Source organism: Homalodisca vitripennis, chromosome 4 (genome assembly GCF_021130785.1).
Source record: "Homalodisca vitripennis isolate AUS2020 chromosome 4, UT_GWSS_2.1, whole genome shotgun sequence".
Taxonomy (NCBI): domain Eukaryota; kingdom Metazoa; phylum Arthropoda; class Insecta; order Hemiptera; family Cicadellidae; genus Homalodisca; species Homalodisca vitripennis.
This window is the reverse complement of record NC_060210.1, coordinates 136,528,147-136,547,614: the sequence shown is the minus strand read 5'-3', so window position 1 is coordinate 136,547,614 and position 19,468 is coordinate 136,528,147. Positions and strand designations below refer to the sequence as shown.

Sequence of the window (19,468 nt, the reverse complement as noted above, 5' to 3'; positions counted from 1 at the left end):
CGATGTATGTTGCCAATAAACTCCAAAACGACTGAACCAATTTCAATCAAATTTCACATGTATCCGTAATTTAGTCTAACTTAGAAGATAGGATAGTTATTATCTGAATTATTCGCTTATGTCGTGAATATAAACGAATAAAATGTATTAATTAAATGTTTATTAAGCAAGTGTTTATTTACTATTTAGTTTTATGAAGTGCTCATAGATGGCGGTTTAATTCATTTATCGATCAAATTCTTCAATATTGTTTGACATCTAAGTTGCAAATACACCCAATAGATAGCGCTGTGTTCTGTTTTTTAGAATATAAATTCTACAACTTTATTCCACGTAATATTTATTTATATTCACGACATAATCGTACTTATTTTAATTTTTTGTGACTGATATTTTTATAATTATTCTGTGTATTATGTTACAATATTATTATCATTGTTAACAGATAAATTTTTTGTACTACTTTTATTAGAGAATTATTAAAGTCTTGGCGCCAAATTCGAATCAAAGTCTCAAAATCTGGCGATCAAATTCTATCGAGTCGCCATCTCTGATTAGAATGTCCAAAGCTTTAGTATCTCATTCGCTCTCGAGATCTGTTCTGAATCTAAATAAAGCTCTCTCTCGAACCTTCGAGATTCACTATTTCGAACAATCGATCAATCGATTCTTCTCGAAGCATGCGCACTAGAACGTTCGGGAAATTCAAGGCCCAGATATAAATACTGGCGTCGAGTGTCACTGCAGTTCAGTTCCTTTTTAAACGAGTAAATACTATCTCCCGGAAAGATATTTATTTTGATTTTTAATCTGATAATTGTTAATTAATACATTCATTAATTTCGATCTAATTTATTAATTTATTTCAATTATAAATATTTTCAGTTTCAGAATAATGCCGCGGAAGAAATCTAACCTCAACAATCCGTGTAGCAGAAAGGTACGACTCCAGCGCGCTCGGCGAGCTCGAGAATCAGAAGAAGAAACTGCAGCAAGAAATGCAGCTCAACGAATTAGAACAGCAAAAATTCGTAGTCAAGAATCTCAAGAACAGCGTAATAAACGTCTGCGACAAAATGTATTAAGGGCAAGAACTGCGCGACAACAGAATATAGCCAGATTTAGAGAACTCGAAAGAACGAGGCAACAAACCAGTCGTGTATTAACACGTGCATCATTCTTTCGCCTTGCGTTTGAGTATGAACCAGACATTAATTACTCGGCACATTCTAAAATTACAATTGGTGCGATGGATAAAATATGTCAATATTGCCACGCGTTAAAATTTCGAAATGAAACAACTGGAATGAGTTGTGCATCAGGAAAAATTGTACTGCCACTTCTTCCTACTCCACCAGAACCTTTGAAATCACTTCTTGCTGGCGAATCAGACGATTAGAAATTATTTTTATGTAAGACACGTAAATTTAATTCTTGCTTTCAAATGACATCTTTTGGTGCAACTAAGATTTGCGATTTAACATCTGATGGACGTAATTTTGAAACGACATTCAAAATCCAAGGCCAAGTGTATCATAAGATTGGCGTCACTAATGCCGATGCCTGATGAGGATTCAAAGTTTCTTCAAATTTATTTTATGGGCAGTTGTGAGGATCGTGTGACAACTAGGTGCCTGCATAATTTCATAGAAGAAGCACAAGAAAGAGCAATTGTGGAATCGTTGGAAGTTTTTTTCGAAAATTATAATCATCTTATTCGGCTATTTAAAAGGGTATCACCACAATTAATAAGTGACAATTGTCAAATTGTCATCAAAGCCGATAAAGTACCATCCGGGGAACATGCTGGCAGGTTCAACGCGCCAACTGTAGATGAAGTGCTATTATTATGGTTGGTGATCCATCTAACAACAGAGACATTAGAATTACACGTCGAGATAGAATTGTTAGTGTAATTTCGGATATACATCGTTCATATGACGCACTTCAGTATCCTTTGATTATTCTGGCAAGGGCAAGATGAATATCACATCAACATCAAACAGCGTGATCCAGTCACTGGTAATGAAACAAATAAAAAAGTTAGTTCAATGAACTACTATGCGCACCGATTGATGATTAGATTTAATCAAGACAATTATATCTTACGATATCGTCAGCTGTACCATCAATACGTTGTAGATATGTACGCTAAGATCGAAAGTGAACGTTTACGATTCATTAGATTCAATCAAGCTAAATTACGATCAGAGGAATACATCCATTTACGAGATGCTATTATCGGAAACGTCGACGAAAACTTAAAGCATCAATGATATTGGAACTGTATTTATTTTACCTTCAAGCTACATAGGCAGTCCACGGAATATGCAAGAATACATGCAAGATGCTATGACTTACGTACGTCATTATGGTCGACCTGATTTGTTCATTACATTTACGTGTAACCCAAATTGGGAAGAAATAAAAACTTTGTTATTATCAGGTCAACAATCAATACATCGCCATGATATCGTTGCACGTGTATTTAAACAAAAATTGAAATCTATGATTGATTTAATCGTTAAATATTCTATTTTTGGTAATACGTGTTGCTGGCTGTATTCTATTGAGTGGCATAACTCATGCTCACATTTTGATTTGGCTTGAAAATAAAATTCGTCCAGAAGAAATAGATCAAATAATTTCTGCTGAAATTCCGGATTCATCAACTGACCCAGAGTTGTTTGAGGTTGTTACCAGTCAGATGATCCATGGACCATGTGGTACTTTTAACATGACGTCGCCATGCATGGAGAATGGAAAGTAAGAAACGTTTCCCAAAACCATTTTACGAATGATACTATTACGGATATCGATGGTTATCCATTGTAATCGCCGTAGAGACACTAACCATGGTTGCCGTACATTTAATATGCAAATGTCAAATTCTACAAATAAAGTTGAAATTGATAATCGGTGGGGTAGTTTCCATACTCACCACTGCTTTCCAAAACGTATAAGGCTCATATTAATGTCGAGTTTTGTAGTTCCGTGAAATCCATTAAGTACATTTGCAAATACGTTAATAAAGGAAGTGATCTGGCCGTATTCGAAGTACAAAATATTAACCGAAATGACGAAATAACACGATACCAAATGGGGAGATATATTAGTAGTAACGAGGCTATCTGGAATATTTTTTAGTTTTCCCATACACGAAAGAGATCCTCCTGTTCAGCATCTTGCAGTACAATCTCGAAAATGGTCAGCGAGTATATTTTTTCTGAAAAATAATATTGTCCAAAAAGCACTTCAGCCACCAAAGACGACTTTAACTGAATTTTTTACTTTTGTGTCAAAAATCTGATATTTTTGGCCAATTCGCAAAAACATTATTGTATACCGAAGTTCCATGCTATTTTACGTGGAATAATGTAAGCAAAAAATGGGAACCACGTAAAAAAGGAACACCACATCCATCAGTTACCAGGTTTTATTTAAAGCCAAGACATTGGGACGGCTTTACACTGTACATCCCAAACAACGTGAATGTTTCTTTTTGCGTTTGTTGTTGGTAAATGTTCCTGGACCAACATCTTTTGAATTTTTGCGCACAGTTAATGGTCGCGTGTTCAATACATATCAAGATGCATGTTGTGAATTGAAATTATTGGAGGCAGACAATCATTGGGACTTGACACATGCTGATGCAGCGTTAACATCCACACCCAATAGTATGCGTCAACTATTTGCAATAATCTTGACGACATGTTATCCAACACATTCATTGACTTTATGGGAGAAATATAAAAATTATATGACTGAAGACATCCTGTATCGAGCCAAACAAACAAATCAATGTCCAAAATCTAGATTTCACACACAGAGATGTATAATGAAGCATTAGTGTTTGATTGAAGATTTATGTATTTTAATTGCAAATTTACCACTTAGTCATTAATGGTATGCCAGCACCTAATCGTCCGGCCACTGACTTACTTAACACTGATTTGCAACGAGAAACACATTTACAATGAAATTGATTTAGCTTCAATTATTGCGAATAATGAGCCCATCATTGACAACTGAACAAGAAAATATTTATAATCGAATTATAAGAACTGTTGATGCTAACAAGGTGGATTTTTTTTCTTAGATGCACCAGGTGGAACCGGGAAGACATTTTTAATATCATTAATCCTTGCAAAGATACGGTTCGCAACAAAAAATTGCATTGGCAATTGCATCGTCAGGCATTGCTGCCACATTACTAGATGGTGGACGAACAGCACATTCAGCATTGAAGTTGCCATTAGACATTCACAACAAACCAAATGCAGTGTTGTAACATTAAAAAAAAAAAGTGGAATGGCTTCAGTGTTGCAAAAGTGTGCAATTATAATTTGGGATGAGTGTACAATGGCCCATAAGCATTCACTTGAAGCATTGGATAGAAGTATGAAAGATTTGAAAGGCAACGATAAACTTTTCGGTGGTACTGTTTTTACTATTGTCTGGTGACTTCCGACAGAACATTACCAGTTATTCCTCATTCTACTTTTTGCCGACGAAATTAACGCATGTCTAAAACAATCGTTTTTATGGCGAAACGTCGAGACTCTTCGATTGACCGTGAATATATGCGAGTACAAATGCAAAATGATCCATTGGCACAAGTATTTTCTAAGCAATTGCTGGATATTGGAAACGGTGAAGTTGAAACTGTATCAAGATACTCAGTATATCAAACTACCAGATAATTTCTGCACTGTTGTTGAGACGAAAAGTGAACTAATTGAGAGTGTCTTCCCGATATATTAAATAATTATTTAGATCATGATTGGCTCTGTAATCGTGCTATTTTAGCAGCAAGAAACGTTTGATGTCGACAAAATTAACTTCCAGATACAACAATTATTACCCAGTGATTTGATGCCTTTTAAATCATCGATACAGTTGTTGACGAAAACGAAGCCGTAAACTTTCCCACCGAATTTTTAAATTCTCTGGATTTACCAGGAATGCCACCACACAATCTGCAATTAAAAATTGGTTCACCAATTATTCTTCTCCGTAAGTTAAACCCGCCTAAATTATGCAACGGTACACGTTTAGTTATCAAGAGGATCACGGGAAATATTCTTGAAAGCAACAATTTTGACTGGAAAGTTTAAAGGCGAAATCGTCCTGTTGCCGCGAATTCCATTAATAGCGTCAGAATGTTCAATACCATTCAAAAGGCTTCAATTTCCCATTCGTTTAGCATTTGCGATGACCATAAACAAATCGCAAGGTCAAACAATATTGACTTGCGGTTTAGATTTAGAAAATACGTGTTTTTGTCATGGACAACTGTATGTGGCCTGTTCACGTGTGGGAAAGTCATCAAATTTGTTTGTATTAGCAAAAGACAGATTAACCAAGAATATTGTGCACAAATTAGTATTGAGATAATTGTCAATTTTAATAATTTAAGAAAAAACTTTAAATCAAAAACAATTGTTCAAAAATCAATGTTATCTACCTCATTTATAGATTTAGATTTAAATATATATATATATATGTCTTTGCCATAATAATAGTCATGTTTTTGCAGCCTATTCTTTCTTGAAAGGATCCGGAAAGATTTCTTGAAAACTTTTTATTTAGTTGTGTTCTTTATAAATTGAATAATCTTCAAATACATATACCGAAGTACAGGTTATGTAAACTAATAAATCAATCTTTGTCTTTAGAGCAAATAATAATAATTTAATATAAAACTGTAACACTACTCCTTTATTGTAACATAGTGACACATTTCCTGGGAAAATCGCTGTCTGGCTTTAAAATTACACAGACTTTATAAATATAGGCTAGTCTTTTAGTTCTTTACGCTTCCTTCATATCAACAAGTCATAATAGGTTTCCGTACAAAATACTTTCCTTTAACTTGGTAAACTCACATTTTAACCCCAAAACGAATGCTGTAATAAACTCTTTAAACATAAATGATGACCACATGAAATTTTGCTGACACGAATCCGCATAAATCAACCCCAAACTAGGTTTTAGCCAAGATATTTATTAACAAAGTAAAAGTATATCACCAGGAGGGTTAAGCACGGGTATATTCAATACTGGTTTCAATTATAGTATTCATAGAGATAGGAACTGAAATACTTTTATCATTTACTGTTTAATACTTTAATATTAATATTTATTAGAAGTTCTTCGATTAACTACTATGGATTTAAATCAAAATTAATACTTACCGAAACAGGTCTTGGAAATCCAGTCTAAGACAGACAAATTTTGCAAACAATATCACTACACTTTAACCTGATAACTTATATCAATGAAGGCACGTAAAATAAGAAGCGTTTCTGAAATTTTTGTTATAGTACTATAAAATGTTATTACTGTTGTTATTATTACATATTTTACAAACGTACACTATAGTAAAAATAAATTGATCACACATAAAGGATAATATAAATTTGATACCTAATGGTAATTTATTCTCAAACTCATAAGTCATTCTAGGCTATTTATACCTGACAACTTACTCGCGGCTTTCTACGCAATGTCCTAATGAAAAATGGCATATTCATAGGTAGAGGCTTATTCTGTTTAAGCGGAGTAATACGCACGTCTGGGGTTAATTAATCGTCACTAGAAGACCTCATAACCTCTAGACTAGTTTCATAATAATTACTGGTTATAATTAATTATTATGTACATACAATAGTAGTAGGAGTTTGCATTGTTACTACGATTAAAAATATATACGAACATTTAACGCTAATGTTCATCAGCACATTACAGAATGAACACATTGTTAAGAAGCAGATGAGTAAGTATTCATGTTACAGATCATGCTGTGGATCTCCGACTGTTAGTATTCGAATTACTCACATAAACATCATGTATCATAGCTAGACAGGTATTGTACAGTTGTTTAACTGCATTTGGTATAGCTAGGCAGATGTTATACAGTAGTGTAACCTCTTAAACCTGTGGGGAATGTAGCAGTCAGTGTAATTAACAACCTTGTAATTTATTTCAAAATATTGTAAACTTCAAGTTAGGTATGATAAAATTAAATGTAATTACTACATTATTTATAGAGGTCCACACTTTTCATAATGGCGTCTCTAAACTTACTAAGTTATCACCCGCACAGTAAATCTCTCAAAAATTCCAAGCACTCAAAATTAAATAAAAAAATATGTTACTTGAATCCCAATCAAGTAATATGGCACTGCTTGAATGTTAGTTTTACGTTGTGAAAAAAATTTCAACCAATTAATATTGGAACTGTATTATGGTTAGCTGCTAGGCAGACCCGTCAGCAAGGTAGACTACAAGGATAAAAATTCGTCATGGATATATGTTCGATTGAAGGAATCATTAAAAATATGACCATCTGAAAATCTAAATCTATCGCAGACCTAGCACCTATATTCTGTATTCTGCTTCTCTCTGAAAATATTCACTATGAAGACGTTCAAAACGAACTATTTGCATCATTTCAACTTCAAATATGACTAGACTACAGAGGAGCTTCTGTATACTGTTCAGTTTTTACACATTATATGAATTACCAATAATATCTTTGCCGAATCAAATACAGTCTGGGCATTCTTCCTAAACGTGGGGGATGATAAATAGGTCCATACCCATCAATCTACGTCACAAGATAACATGAGCCAACCCCTCATCTTCAGCCCCTCTAAATATTATAATAAAAGCTTCATCTCTTTTCGATTTCTTCCAGTACAAATCTATTTAAATGAAACGACATATACTAAAATGTTACAATATTAAATTGATATGCACCTATTTACAATACATATCCAAAGTAATATTTATAGAGGTGCGGTACAGTCGAATTCGATATGGCCCTACATAGATAATTGCTTGTTATGGAGATACTCGAGGGAATATCGTTGCCCTCAACTAATTATTTCCCTTCCCTTCATTAACCTAAATAACTGATTGCCTTTATTACGTGGGGTTTCCTTTATAAATAGCTTTTCTGTGCATAATTCCTCTAAATAGTGTTTAATACGATTCGTATTTTTTTCTATGTAAAATGTTATTTTTAAAATAAAACATTAATGGAAAAAATAAGATGGTAAACTCTTGATTGGAAATGAGTAACTTGTTATATAAAGACCTATATTTAATTATTCAACGATTACCATGACTTTCACTCTTAACTGACCTTTTAGACATATGTCTTAACCTGTAGCAAGCAATATCATATAACTAGAATAATTCAGTTACAACAAACATTTGCCCTGCAAAACATCTGACACAATCTTTATATAAATACGCTTCCTGTATATTAAGTTGGATCGAATAATAATCTAATGAACTTGGAACTGCGATATTTACCGTCTTGACTCGTTGTTAGTAAAATAGCTGTTGTTTAATACCGACAAATAATATCAGCTTTTCTCGAGATCAACTCCTAGCAACACATTTAGCGATTCACTGTTATCAAAAACATGTTCTAACATATACATGTAAAGAAACTTTTTGCCTCTTTATTGAACTTCAGCTAAAAGTATCAACAGCTGTTTAGTGTGAGTTTTCTTTGCATTACGTATCATAAATATGATGAATATTTTCCCGAATTCTTAAATATTCCAGGAAAGTATTCTTATTTTCTCATCGTCAAAACCATCCACGGACTTCAACGACTAAATTAAAAAAAGGGGTTGCCGAATTGTTCCAATTGTTCTAGATATTAGCGCTTAAAACACATTTAGTGATTCATTTTTATTTATAAGTGATTCCTTAGTCTTATATTTTGTAACTGGAAAGAATATTTGTACACGTAAGAAGTAATTGAAGATGCATAGTGAAGTTCACTAAATATTTTTTAATACAATACATTTTAATGGAACTGAATGGCTTCTAAATAGAAGCAGACATCTCAATTAATCATATAATACTAGCAGTTACCCGCGGTTTCGCGTGCAGTTCGTCGTTAAGTTTTACAACTGTATGGCCACTTCTGGTTCGACTTAATTATGACGCCAATGTAGAGTTTGCCTTCATGCCACGATCAAGAAAAATATGTTAAAAAGTATATATGGTCATAATGTACTTCGCTCTTGGTATTTGTCCATCAATAGTTGATTTTGATTTGTTCCCCGAACAAGAAAATATATATCACATATCAGAAAAGCCTTCTTCTGGCCAAATGCAACTAAGGTCGTTTTATAATACAGTTTTTAAATTTATAACAAAACTTAGATAGTAACTTTTTCTTTTATATTTAATACTTTATAGCTGCTAAATTTTACAGCTAAAAGTACATTAAAAATGAAACTATTTAGTGTTTGTTTCTTTATACACTAAAAAATTGATAAAGAAAAAAAGATTGATACTTTAGAGCATTTAGAACAGAAACTGATACATTGGTTCTCAATCACAGTTTATAAATTTTCATCTAGAATAGTCCTTGGCGACTGCTTGGAGTCTTATGAGTCAAATTCTGACCACCTTATGTCTTGGGACATTTCCTAATATAGATAAATACTTACCTAATTGCTGAAATCTAAAACGGTGATAAAAGTAATGGTTACTCCTTAGACAAGTTACACAACATAAATGTAAACAAATTGAAAATAGCAATTAAAGTAATTAAACATATTTTTACGCTGTCATAAAACAAAGCTTAAGAATAACAGTTTATTACATTCGACAGGCTCTTTCAGTCAATATTTCACAAATTTAGAGAAGAACATGGGAGTTTTAGCTAGTTTAGAGGCCTATGGGGCATAGCTCTGAGGTATTTTCAAAATAACAATAGGCCTATGTTTATCCCAGTGGCCCTTATAATGTCCAGGTAAAATTTCAGTACAATTAGTAGAGTGGTTTACGCGTGAAAGGAAAACAACAAACAAAGGCACTCGTAACATTATTAGGAATATAGATAAGCTAAAAATATAGCTTTATTTCATCCCTTGAAAAAGAGATTGATTATATATCATGCCTTTGTAACCATTACAATGCAATCACAACTATTATTAAAAATATTCCCGATTGGTAAATATACAAAGAGATAAAGGCTGTCAACACAATAGCGATGGATGACATTTGAGGTGACGTGGTTCATCAATATCACTTTACCACAACATTCAATTAGAGCTTCCCTCCACTATTAGCTATGTGTCTTTTAAAATAAAACATTAAATATTATTTTTAATATTACTTTTAAACTACTATTTAAATATATATTTGGTTATCTTCTGCTGATATTAAAATTAATGTTTTTTCCAATTTTTGTTGCTACGCTTATTACAACAAAGAAAATTAAATATTTTGAATGAATTGACTTTATTATGATTCTGGAAAAATATCTTTGGATTAAATAATGAGTAACGTGCCTTTAAATGTAATTAATTAACATCTAGCAAGTACCATTGCACTTAGAAGGTATCGCATTTTTCAAATACGCTTTCCAAAAGTTTTACACTGTAGATTATATTATAAGAGCTAGAAACATCTAATTAAATCTTTAGTATTTTGATAGATTCCCATAAAATTGTTTCGCACGTCTTTGCCACATCCTTTAAACGCTCACCGTTGGAAAGTTGTATTAACTAACGGTTCATATATCCTTAATAGTTATTAACAATTAGTTTTTGCTCAATTGAACTGTATTTAGTGGCAAAGCGACCATTCGCATGTGTGAAACATTTCCTAACAAATCAAGTGTGTATATTAATTTTGCGGCTAGTATTAAAAGGCTTCCTATTCGTAAAGATTTTGAAATTTTCTCTCGTAGTTTATATTGAACCTTTATTATTGCATATGCGTGGGTAAATCAGTAAAAACAACGACACGGGGTCAACTGGATGTCCCACTAAAAGGATAGGGTTGTTATGCAGTATGTTTTCCGTTACTGCTTAAATCTTCTTAAGTACACGTCGTGTGTGGACAAGTACAAGCATTCCCATCTTAATAGTCTTCAAAAGCAATACTTTCTTCATCTTTATAAAAAGGAAAATAGTATCAGAGAATTAAAGCTTACTATAGAAACAATTTATAAATTTTCCAGAAGTTTAAACCAGGTCGGAGCTATGACGTTAATTTACCTTTCATTTTTTTGTTGAACTAAAATTTATTCATTATTGATGTTTTTAAATATCTGCAAGTATTTAGATGAGATTAATTATTTCAATTTTTAAATTATGTAAAAAATATTGTAATGAAGCCAAAATCACCATTTCAGGTCTAGCATAATGTTTTAGGTAACCGTTGAAGACCAACAAAATTAGTTTTTTGTTTTTATTGAATTATCTGCTAAGATTGACAATTTCTGTTTATTTATTAGGTCTCCTAGAATTGTAGAATTCTGTATGATTATTCTTAAAAGATTATTCAATCACACATTTACTAACACTGTTTCATACTAATATTAGTAAAAAAAAATATTTGTATGTGATTAACTACATTATTTTTTAATGGTGCGCCTAAAAGAACCAAAATGATCGTTTATTATATTTCACCACCGAAATATTAACAGCAACATATTAATAAGAGCAACGATTTACTTGAAATAAAATACTTTACTGTTGAATTGTAAGTTTTTGCTAACTAAATGAATTTGTAGCATGTTGCTTATTAATTCAACATGGTTTTTATGAATGTAAATTTACCACAATACGTGGTAATACACAATGTACATATTTATACGTTGTTCCTTATTGATACTGCAAGGTATTTCAATGTAAATCGTAAATCAATAAGGCACACTGTACAAACTTCTATAATAACATATTAAAGAAATGTATTTGAGCAAAATGGTTAGACGCACGCTATATTTCAGGTCTGCGGTGGAGGTTTCGTGTTCGCGCCACAGAAAAACAATCCAGGCCCGAAGAGTGACTCCAAATAGACCGATGTTTACCATTTTCAATTTCAATATATAAAACTCACAGTTAAATATTTAAATAAATTTCAACCCTGAAAAGATAGCTCGTTCAAAATTTATTGTGCACGATGATACGCATAAAGACAGAAATCTGCTTCTGTTTTGAATTGTTGGAAAATACTCAACCCTTGATTTCATCACAATAAGTTTATAAGAGTACCTTGTGCATCTACAATATCTAGCAAATAAATAAAAACTGCATGATTTATTATTGATTTTTAGGTTAAAGAAGGGCTTCTATAAACTCAAGGGCAACATCCTATGCATATGTAAATAGTAGTATTTTAATATGTTAAGTAGTAAAATGCATATTGTAGCACTCTTCTCCAATTCTGAGCCATGTTCTTCATTTCAATAGTCTTAAATCATTGAAAAGTTATTTTAAAATTAATAAAATAGCTATTGATATCAGACAGACAGTTTGCTGGTAGTGTGATGTCGCCGGTAACTCCAATACAAAAGCTTTGGAGTGTGATTTGAACCGTACAGATGCCAGAGGAGTATACACTCTTGAGATGATTACAAGGGATGATTGTAAGGGATGATTCGCTGTGATCAATTAGGGGAGTGTATCAACGTTTGCAGGTTGGGATATATTGTCGTTCAGTGTATTGTAGAGTAAAATTTATTTAGAAAGTAAAAGAACTTATTATTAGTAAAATATTTACAATGATATTGAAATTCAAAACAATGCCAATCCTTGTACGTAAAATACTTATCATGGAGGAGTATATAACCTGGGTCATACACTTTCTCCAGAGCTAAAACTCACTTTACGTTAAAAAACTTAGGGTTAAAAAACACTACTTCTCCGTTGGAAGATGATCTATCTTTTCGGGAAGTGAAGGTGTTGTATACAGTATAATTTCACTGGATCCGTACAACATTGAGTTTCAATGTTTTTATTAACAGTTTTGTATTTTATAATAACTATGATTTTTCCACTTATAAAACCATATTAGCATAAACTTCATGTCAAGAGCCCTGATGGCACAGTGTAGGGGCCAGGGGAGAAGGTGTTAATTGCTTAAACCAACACCTGCCAGCCAAGAGTATCCTTTTACTCCACTTAAGTCACCTTAATTAGTGACACCTAGCCTCGTCTCGTTCTCAAAAGTTAATCGCATTTCTTATGGTTGTGTTATAGCACTTCTCATGAATAAATATAATTTATGACTTTATATATGATGACGTTATATGACCTATTTTTAAGTTTTTCCAGTAGTAAAACTCAATAATATTGTAAGTAAATTAGTATTTTAAAGTTGCAATAACATTAATTAATTTGTTTATTGACATGGATCTATTATATTTATTAATCAAATTAAGTTCAAATAAGTGAAACAATCACAACAACGCATAACGCTTATAGAAAATGTAAACGTGTTACCCATTTACCGTAAAATTAAAGCTGTTTCTGTCTCTGGTGCATCTGAGCAATGAGAAGTCATGTTATAACTGAAGGCAACACTGTAAAAATGATTAATTCCAACCAGTTATGTCCACCATATATACAGTACCAATATTGGATACCAACTCACGTTGACAGCAGATTAGGATCAATAACGAAATAACACGCATGTTTGTTGTTTTCAGTGATTCTAAATAGTTAGGAAAAACAAACTTAACTATCTAATGAACACATGTGCCCCTTTGTACAAAACCCCCTTCAAGGAACTTCTTTGATTCATGAGTACGGGTCTTTTGTACCGGAGCACAACTTTCTTCTCTCATTAGTAACGAAAAAGTGATATCACAGCACTTACAAATGTGACAGAGTATCCACTGTTAGCCAATTAGCGAAAAACTCTTAACTCATTTGTAAAAAATTAAAGGCCCTTCGTTAATTGCCTACCCTTCAAAAGATATGTTTATCGTTGATTTTATTTTTGTAATAATACCCACCCTGGTGTATACAAGATTAGCGAATTTCACTTATCGCCTAGCGAAACGGCCAATAAGCTAAACAGTAGTCCTAATTTACACTTTGCTTGAAAAAGTATTTAAATGCTGCTTTAGTTTAACATAAGAGGAAACCGACATCCTCTACTTCCCGTATATTAACTTAAATAAATCGTTCAGGAAATATATGTTGTCGAATCAGGTGCACAAATGAGTGAACTACAAAGTCTGACTGACATCTCAGTTTATGGATTGTTATTCACCTCTTCATCTTGAATTGTTTGAAATGGCGGTACCATAAGGCTTGTACTTTTATTACTGACTATTGAGGCTTATTTTAATAATTTCGTGTAGCTATCCCATTAATATGTCATACATTTATTTGTATGTACTTATCGCAATAATTGCACTTTCTTTGCTATTTTAGAACCTGAATATACGAGAGTGAGAAATAACACATTTACTCACCATATTCAACAATAAATAAATCTTAGCATTGTAATAGTACTTTGAAACTTTACATACGGTTGATTTTTCCCTGTGCCAAATATCAACCCTGTTTTATTCTAAATTTATCATTCAGAGTCTAAGCGACAGACGTATACGAGAACGCGCGTTGTAGCACAAACTTGTACGATCTGCTACTAAAAGAGGAGAATCTCGTCAATGGCTTTACTACCACCTATAAAGAAATTTATAAGGATATTGGTATTAAAAGTTTATTGAAAAGTATTTTAAACAGAGTCAATATTTTCATTTATAACCAAAGAGTTGGAATAAACAACTTTATTTATGCTCTATAAATATAGCAAGTTTATCTCATAACGTCGAATCTACGTCATGTACCTAATGGCTATTTACCTTGTACCACGTGTAATAACATTTTTTACGTCAAGAAGTGTACATATTTTCTGAATAAATTAAAATAAAATAATATTAGTTGGAAGTTATATACGGCTCAGGTATGTGTATAAAGATAACATACGTAATAATACCACTAGAAATATGTTTCATTTTGAAATATAACAACATAACGGAAACAATAAATTTACATGCATGACATTTTTCACTTTCTCAAGTGTGTGTAAATCCTGAAGCATATAATATGTACGCGCAGAGTCACTGTGTAAGGCTTCATCCTCAACTCGAAAAAATATTTTTCCAAGCCAACCGTTCCTGGAAAGCTTATTCAATTCTGTTGCTTCTTTAAGAATCCATTCTATTTTAATCTTCCCAGGCATGTTACAGCGAGCGCTACTTAGGGTGGCAAATTGTCAAACATAGGCGTAATTTACTTTTCAAATATTTTCGTGATTCTTACAGGTTTTAACCCATTGTTTAACCCATTGTAATGTCACATATTGTTCACACCCTCAAACAACGGTCTTACCATAAATGTTACACTTCTATTTATGGTTTTAACTTATAGACCACACTTCACAATGCTCATTTTAGATCTAGCACCTCAAAGAGGTGTTCTAATTTTTACTCTCTTAGAGTAGCTATAAATGTAACGTTTCTTGTATCTAAAATCCGTCGACTATTTCAAACGTAAATTACTGCTTGCAAAAATGTCAGCAGGCTATTTTTACTCACTCTGAAAACTGGATTACTGGGTTGGGTCAAAATAGTTCTCTCGTTAACCGGCCAACTAACAGGTTACTTTGGTATCTGCAGCTCTAAGAAGGAATTCAATACAATAACTTTATTATTCAACATAGCAGAAGAAACCCCTAAATACAGGATTTGATTTACTCTCTACCGTACTATGCAGTATTCGAAGTTACGTTTGGGAGCAATGGCTATGCATTCAATGTACGGGATATCTCATTTGAAGTTTTTTTTCCACTCTTTTTCATTTTAGTTATAATCATTGTGTTGAAACATTTTCCTGCTTGTGGTGCAAACCAAACACAATATTCGGCAATACTTCCCTCACAGTAAATGTTCCAAAAGTAAACTCAATGACCATCGTCTGAACTCCAAATCAGAACTTCACATCATTAAGAGTGATGGACTGTCGGATTTGGTGTTCCGATCTGCAGTTCCACCTCACATGTGACAGCCGATCGACAGCCGGCGAATGTGATAGCAGCCGACCCGTTCTACCTGACACTCCATTTCCTGATCATTTACCCATTGTTACTCCTCGGACAATTGCAACTGCCTACAGTGTTAAGGCATTTGTTCGCTTGCCTACGAATTAAAATTTAAAACGTTACTTATCAGGAAAGGTTTTATTCTTTTAAAACTAATTTGACTAGATCCACCGTAAATTCTAACTAAAATTTAATTTTCACCTCTATTTTAACGATATTTTGCTATCAGTAAACATTTATTTATTTTTTCCCTGAATTTTGTAGGTAATAAAACAAAAAAATTACTTCATTTTTAATATAATTCTAACAAATATTTTATATTTTATTTATGAACCCAACATTAAAAACTTACCTATCAGTAAAGGTTGACTAAAAACATCGTAAATTTTAACTTTAATTTAATTTTCATTTTCAGTTTCAACGATGATTTTCTATCAATGCCAGACCTTAGTAAATAGCTCAAACGACGGATGAAAGGATTCTGGCTGACACTGAAAAGGCTATTCGTTGGTTATTTCCTTGTTGGAAATATAGAACGGAAACAGTTTAACACACATAAAGAGTTTAATCAGGTAAGGTACCAATGTAATATTCTCTTGCAAGAAAGAATTCCAATTTACTTACGCTGTGCTCTGTATAAAGAAAAATGTAATTTCGAGTTTCAAGAGCCTATTCGAAATTGTGGTAAAATTTAATCTTGTAATACGTATTTTAAACATTGAATTCTTTGGATATTTGTGCATTAATCGTTAGCTGTCATCATTTAAAATTTGGGATAAAATATTTTTATTAAGATTGCTGAGTTTGTATTAAATAACCAGAACAAATCATTTACCTGTATTTATTCATGTTCTCCTTATTTTTAAAGTAATAAAACATAAATATGACTTCATTTTTAATCATCATTACGCTAAAAAAGTTTTATACTTATTTATATTGATATAAATAATTACGATTTGTTTTCAAAAGTCGATGTTATTCTTCAATACAATCTTAGTCCAGTTTCAAAATATGATCTTGTTGTTTTTTTGTTCTTATAAGATATTTAGCAAATTATGAATTGGGTAATTTGGCGTTTCTTCGTTGGGGACGAAGAAATTTTCTCATAATCAGCGAAAACTGACGTACTAAACCTTGAGAGGACCGAGGAAAATCCCATGATATATCGGACGAGGTACGCCGCTGATTTAGTCAATGATATTATAAACTTAGTTGACAAAGTAGCTGTTAGACAATAGTTTCCAGTCTACTGGCCTTAGGAGAAAGTAGTACGGCTCAGGAGATGGTGTCTCGGCCTCGGACTTAGGTCCGGGTTTCGAAATGAAGCTTATAATGCTAAAAATGCTAAAAAAGTTAAAAATGCTATATGATTATTAAAAAAATAATAGTTTAATTTAGACCAATATTTAACATTCTTATACTTTAGAATACAAGACCTCTAAGTAGATGTTGAAGTAAATTATAAATATACATACATTCTCACGCGAATAGAACCCTCATTTTCTTCTTAAGGGGGAACATGGTTGGTTAAAATTTCTTTTTTTTACAAATCGCGCTTTATTGGTATGATACTTGATGAAACAAGTATGTGCTCATGTATTCTAAAGTTATGCAGACAAAGCAATATTTACTCAAAAGTAACAGCAAAGCAACAAACTCGAGATAGAATAATGGATATACTATATCCTATATCCATCTTTTGCTCAATTAGAAAGTTAACAATTTTAGCAATAAAATTATGGAACAATTTAAGTTCAACAAGGAACGACGTTGTCTCTTACATAATCACAATCAATCAATAATACATAAATAAGGTTGAAATTGTAATCATTGAACATTTACTACTTCTGACTTTAAACAAAATGTTCAAAATTCGTTAAAGCCGAAACGTGAAACAGAATAAAACACACAACATTTAAAATACAATTATTTACATTAATTATTTGGTCTGTGGCCGTTATTGGTTTGTTAATAACGGATAATCGTTACTAGTTTGAACGTCATTATAGATTTATCACATCAGAAAGGTATATAAATTAATTTAATTTGAGGCTTATTACCTCAGAAATATTTACAGACTACTGGTCCATTACAGATTATATATTTGCAATAAAACAGTAAAACTCAACACAGTAGTATTTTACATCGATAATCAAATTTTAAATTACTATGTAATCATCCATCTATGTAACTTCAACAAGTGCAACTATCTATGACTGTATAAAACTGCAACAAACTGTATCATTGGTACATAACTCATTAAACATTTTTAGAACCATATTGACAGTATTTAATAAATAAGTTTCAAGATTTTTAGTCTGCAGTAAAGCATTAAATTTTAATCGGTCTCACATTTTCGCATAAACTATGCATAAATCCTCAGGTAGAGAGAAGAGGACTGCAGTTGACTGTGTAGAGGCTTCCATCCGACCAACTTTTACTGAAGTAACCGCTAGGCTCAGTGCCTGTGCTGATCAGTAAAGAGGGTTCTGCAACCGGACTAGAAGCACCGGATTAGACATGTTCCCGGATCAGGTCACGTAGGCACAACCTTCACCAAGCGCCAATATTGAGACACCATAATCAAAGAGGCAATGCAACAATTCAACATTAAACTAGGTATGTCGGCTGTTGAAGGCACGCAACAACAGACTTAAACCAAGTTTAGGTGATTTAAATTATATCCGAGTTGAGGTTAGGAAAACTTGAAATGCTACTTGTTTAGTAAAATTAAGAACCATTTTTTTCTTTAAATGTATAGTAATGAAAGAATATGGTAATCCAGAAACAATACGTCATACTTTATTTTCTCTATAATCATTGATAAGTACAGAGGTTATTCAAATAATAAAATTGGAAGTTTTAGTAAAAATATATTTTTCAAATAATAAGTATGCTATGAAAATAGGACTGTTGGTGTCCAAGCACTAGTTTTAAGGGAAATAAAAACATGTTGCTTGATTATTGGTAAAATATAGATAAAAAAATAAAGATAGGTCTCACTTTTGCTACAGATGTCAAGACAATTAAAAAACACATTTTAGTTGTTTTTGTGTAATAAACTGCTAAATTAAATGCAATAGCTATTAGGTATACATTTTTTAGGAATAACTCCTGCGTACCTGTATATATTCTTAATCCGGGTATGAAGGCAAAATGAACTTTCGTTTCAAAATTACACAAAGCCATATTATTTATTATTACATCATGAGTGTCAACTGAAAAGGTAGCGTAAAATAGTTAAATTGTCACTAAAATCATTTATCATGAAATATTGGTAAAAGATTCTAGCTTTTTCACGTTACTTATAAAAACTATTCCACTCTCCTACTAGAGCAGCACAAAACACTCCTCTTTAAACTTAAATCTAAAAAGGATCAGAAGATTAGAACATTTTCCACCTAAGTGATGATTATCACCTAAATCAAGAATAATATTTAAAACGAATATTCCCACGATAACCATCTTCTCCAGTATGAAATTGCGGGTGAAGTCGCAGGTAACTAACTGGTAGTATCACAATAAAATCAAGTTGTAATACTTATAGTATCTTACTAAATAAAGAAGGGATTATGTAACATTTAATTGA

General features: G+C 32.3%; 1 protein-coding gene across 1 annotated transcript; it reads left to right on the top strand.

The window, feature by feature from the left end:
• Positions 1-830: 830 nt before the first annotated feature.
• Positions 831-1,399, top strand: LOC124361203. Its single transcript, XM_046815243.1, has one exon. The coding sequence runs from the start codon at positions 896-898 to the stop codon at positions 1,397-1,399; it is 504 nt and encodes a 167-aa protein (XP_046671199.1). The 5' UTR covers positions 831-895.
• Positions 1,400-19,468: the final 18,069 nt, after the last annotated feature.